We start from the raw sequence: 2726 nt of genomic DNA, 5'->3' as shown, positions 1-2726 counted from the left end.
TTCTACCTCTTCCTCTTCTTTTTCTTATTCTTCTTTCTCTTCTTCTCCTTCCTCTTCTTCCTCTTTTTCTTCCTCTTTTTCTTCTTTCTCTTCTTCTTCCCATTTTTCCTCTTTCTCTTGTTCTTGTTCCCTTTCTTCTTCCGTTTTCTCCTCTTTTTCTTCAAATTTTCTTCTCTCCCTCTTCTTCCGCAAGGATAGAAACGTCAGTTAACCATAGCCTTCGTCCTACTCCTCCTCCTCCTCCTCCTCCTCCTCCTCCTCTCCTTCTCCCCCTCCTCCTCCCCTCCTCCTCCTTCTCCCCCTCCTCGTTCTTCTTCTTATTCTGCTTCTTCTATTTTTCTACTTCAACCTTTGATTTTGATACCATTATTATTAATAATATTGTTGTTTTTTGTTATTTTCTCTGAAACGCTGAAAAAAGAAAAAAAAAAGGGAAAAAAAATTACAAACTACGTGATTAGATTTTTTTTTTTTTTTGGCAAACATGAAGACATAAATTAATAAACTATCAAATAAGCAAATGAATAGATGAATGAGAATAATAAATTTGTTTCTATTTATGATTTGTCCACAAACTTATTTATTTAACTATTTTTGATTTATACGTTTGCTTATTTTTTGACAAGACATTAAAGAATAATTTATGTGCTCACAGCAGAAGTTGCTGTACTGTAACCTTTGCCCTTCGAACTAGAACACGTATAATGGGACAACCTTCGACCTTGTCATCACTGATAAGGCCCGACTTCTCGGTCGCAGCAAACACACCATCATGTGTGGACAACACCTGGCACATTATGTACTTGAATTAGACAAGTTCTAAAAGTTACACATTGTATATTGTTAATGAATTTCTCTATCACTGTTAACAAAAAAAATTATCACTATTATCATTGTTGTTATAATTATCAATTTCTATATTGTTGTTATCATCATCAATATCTATATTGTTATTGTTATAATTATCAATTTCTATATTGTTATTGTTATAATTATCAATTTCTATATTGTTATTGTTATAATTATCAATTTCTATATTGTTATTGTTATAATTATCAATTTCTATATTGTTATTGTTATAATTATCAATTTCTATATTGTTGTTATAATTATCAATATCAATATCACTATCACTATCACTACCATTACCATTATCATTATCATCACTAACATTATCATCATTGTCATCACCATTATTATCATTACCATCACCATTATCATCATTATCATTATCATTATCATTACCATAATTATCATTATCATTACCATCATTATCATTATCATTACCATCATTATCATTATCATTATCATTATCATTACCATCATTATCATTATCATTACCATTATTATCATTATCATCACCATCATTATCATTATAATTACCATCATTATCATTATCATTACCATTATTATCATTACCATTATTATCATTACCATTATTATCATTACCATTATTATCATTACCATTATTATCATTACCATTATTATCATTACCATTATTATCATTACCATTATTATCATTACCATTATTATCATTACCATTATTATCATTACCATTATTATCATTACCATTATTATCATTACCATTATTATCATTACCATTATTATCATTACCATTATTATCATTACCATTATTATCATTACCATTATTATCATTACCATTATTATCATTACCATTATTATCATTACCATTATTATCATTACCATTATTATCATTACCATTATTATCATTACCATTATTATCATTACCATTATTATCATTACCATTATTATCATTACCATTATTATCATTACCATTATTATCATCACCATTACCATCATTACCATTATTATCATTACCATTTTCATCACCATTATTATCATTACCATTATTATCATTACCATTACCATTATTATCATCATCACCATTATTATTATTACCATTAATTATTATTATTATTATTATTATTGTTGTTATCATTGTTATTGTTATCATTGTTATTGTTATTAGTGTTAGTTATTTTTATTATTATTATTATCATTATTATTATCATTATTATTATTATTATTATCACTATGTCAATATAGTGTTTTTGGGAGATCTCAATGCTAGGGAAGAGGATGAACCAATAGACGGAGTTGTTGGCAAGTGTGGAATGCCAGGTAAAATCATAGTAGAGTTAATGGTGATATGTTTAAAGAGTTGATGATAGCTAAAACAGTATTTAGGAAAAAGGTCAAGCATAAGTATACTTGTTAGAGGATAGTGGATGGGAGGGTGGTTAGCCTATGTAGTGGTATTCAGGAAAAGAGAAGGAAGAGTAATTTTTTGGTGGAATGGTGGAAGGTGGAAGGTAAGTTGAGAGTGGAGGGTGGAGAAAGAGGAAAAGGGTAGAAGGTAAAGAAGTGATTAGAGTAAACTGTTTAAATGAGAAAGAAAAGGAGAAAGGCATTAAGTTTATATAAGAAGTAGGATTATCATTACCATGCCAAATACGTATGATATCATCAATGTATCTATACCATATAACATTATGGGAGAGAATTTTAGATAATAACTTAGTTTAAAAAAATTCCATGTATAGATTGCTAAGAACTGGAGAAAGTGGGTTGCCCATAGCCATACCAAATTTTTGCTGGGAATATTTCCCGTCAAACACAAAATTTGAACCAATAATACATAATCTAATTAAATCATTGTCCTGCCAATGATGATCTTACTTTGTTCTTATCTAAACTTAATTCCT

At 28.3% G+C, this 2726-nt stretch overlaps 1 protein-coding gene across 1 annotated transcript in view; it reads left to right on the top strand.

Moving 5' to 3' along the window:
- Positions 1–823, top strand: part of LOC143034882 (uncharacterized) — a 25918-nt gene extending 25095 nt beyond the window's left edge. Inside the window, exon 2 of the mRNA XM_076201226.1 lies at positions 695–823. Coding sequence (XP_076057341.1) covers positions 695–823 — 129 coding nt within the window. The remainder of the gene's footprint in view (positions 1–694) is intronic.
- Positions 824–2726: the final 1903 nt, after the last annotated feature.

This window comes from Oratosquilla oratoria, chromosome 18 (assembly GCF_046742065.1).
Source record: "Oratosquilla oratoria isolate Oo_2021 chromosome 18, ASM4674206v1, whole genome shotgun sequence".
NCBI classification, from domain to species: Eukaryota; Metazoa; Arthropoda; class Malacostraca; order Stomatopoda; family Squillidae; genus Oratosquilla; species Oratosquilla oratoria.
Note: the sequence above shows the minus strand (reverse complement) of the source record. Positions and strands in the feature narration are given on the sequence as shown.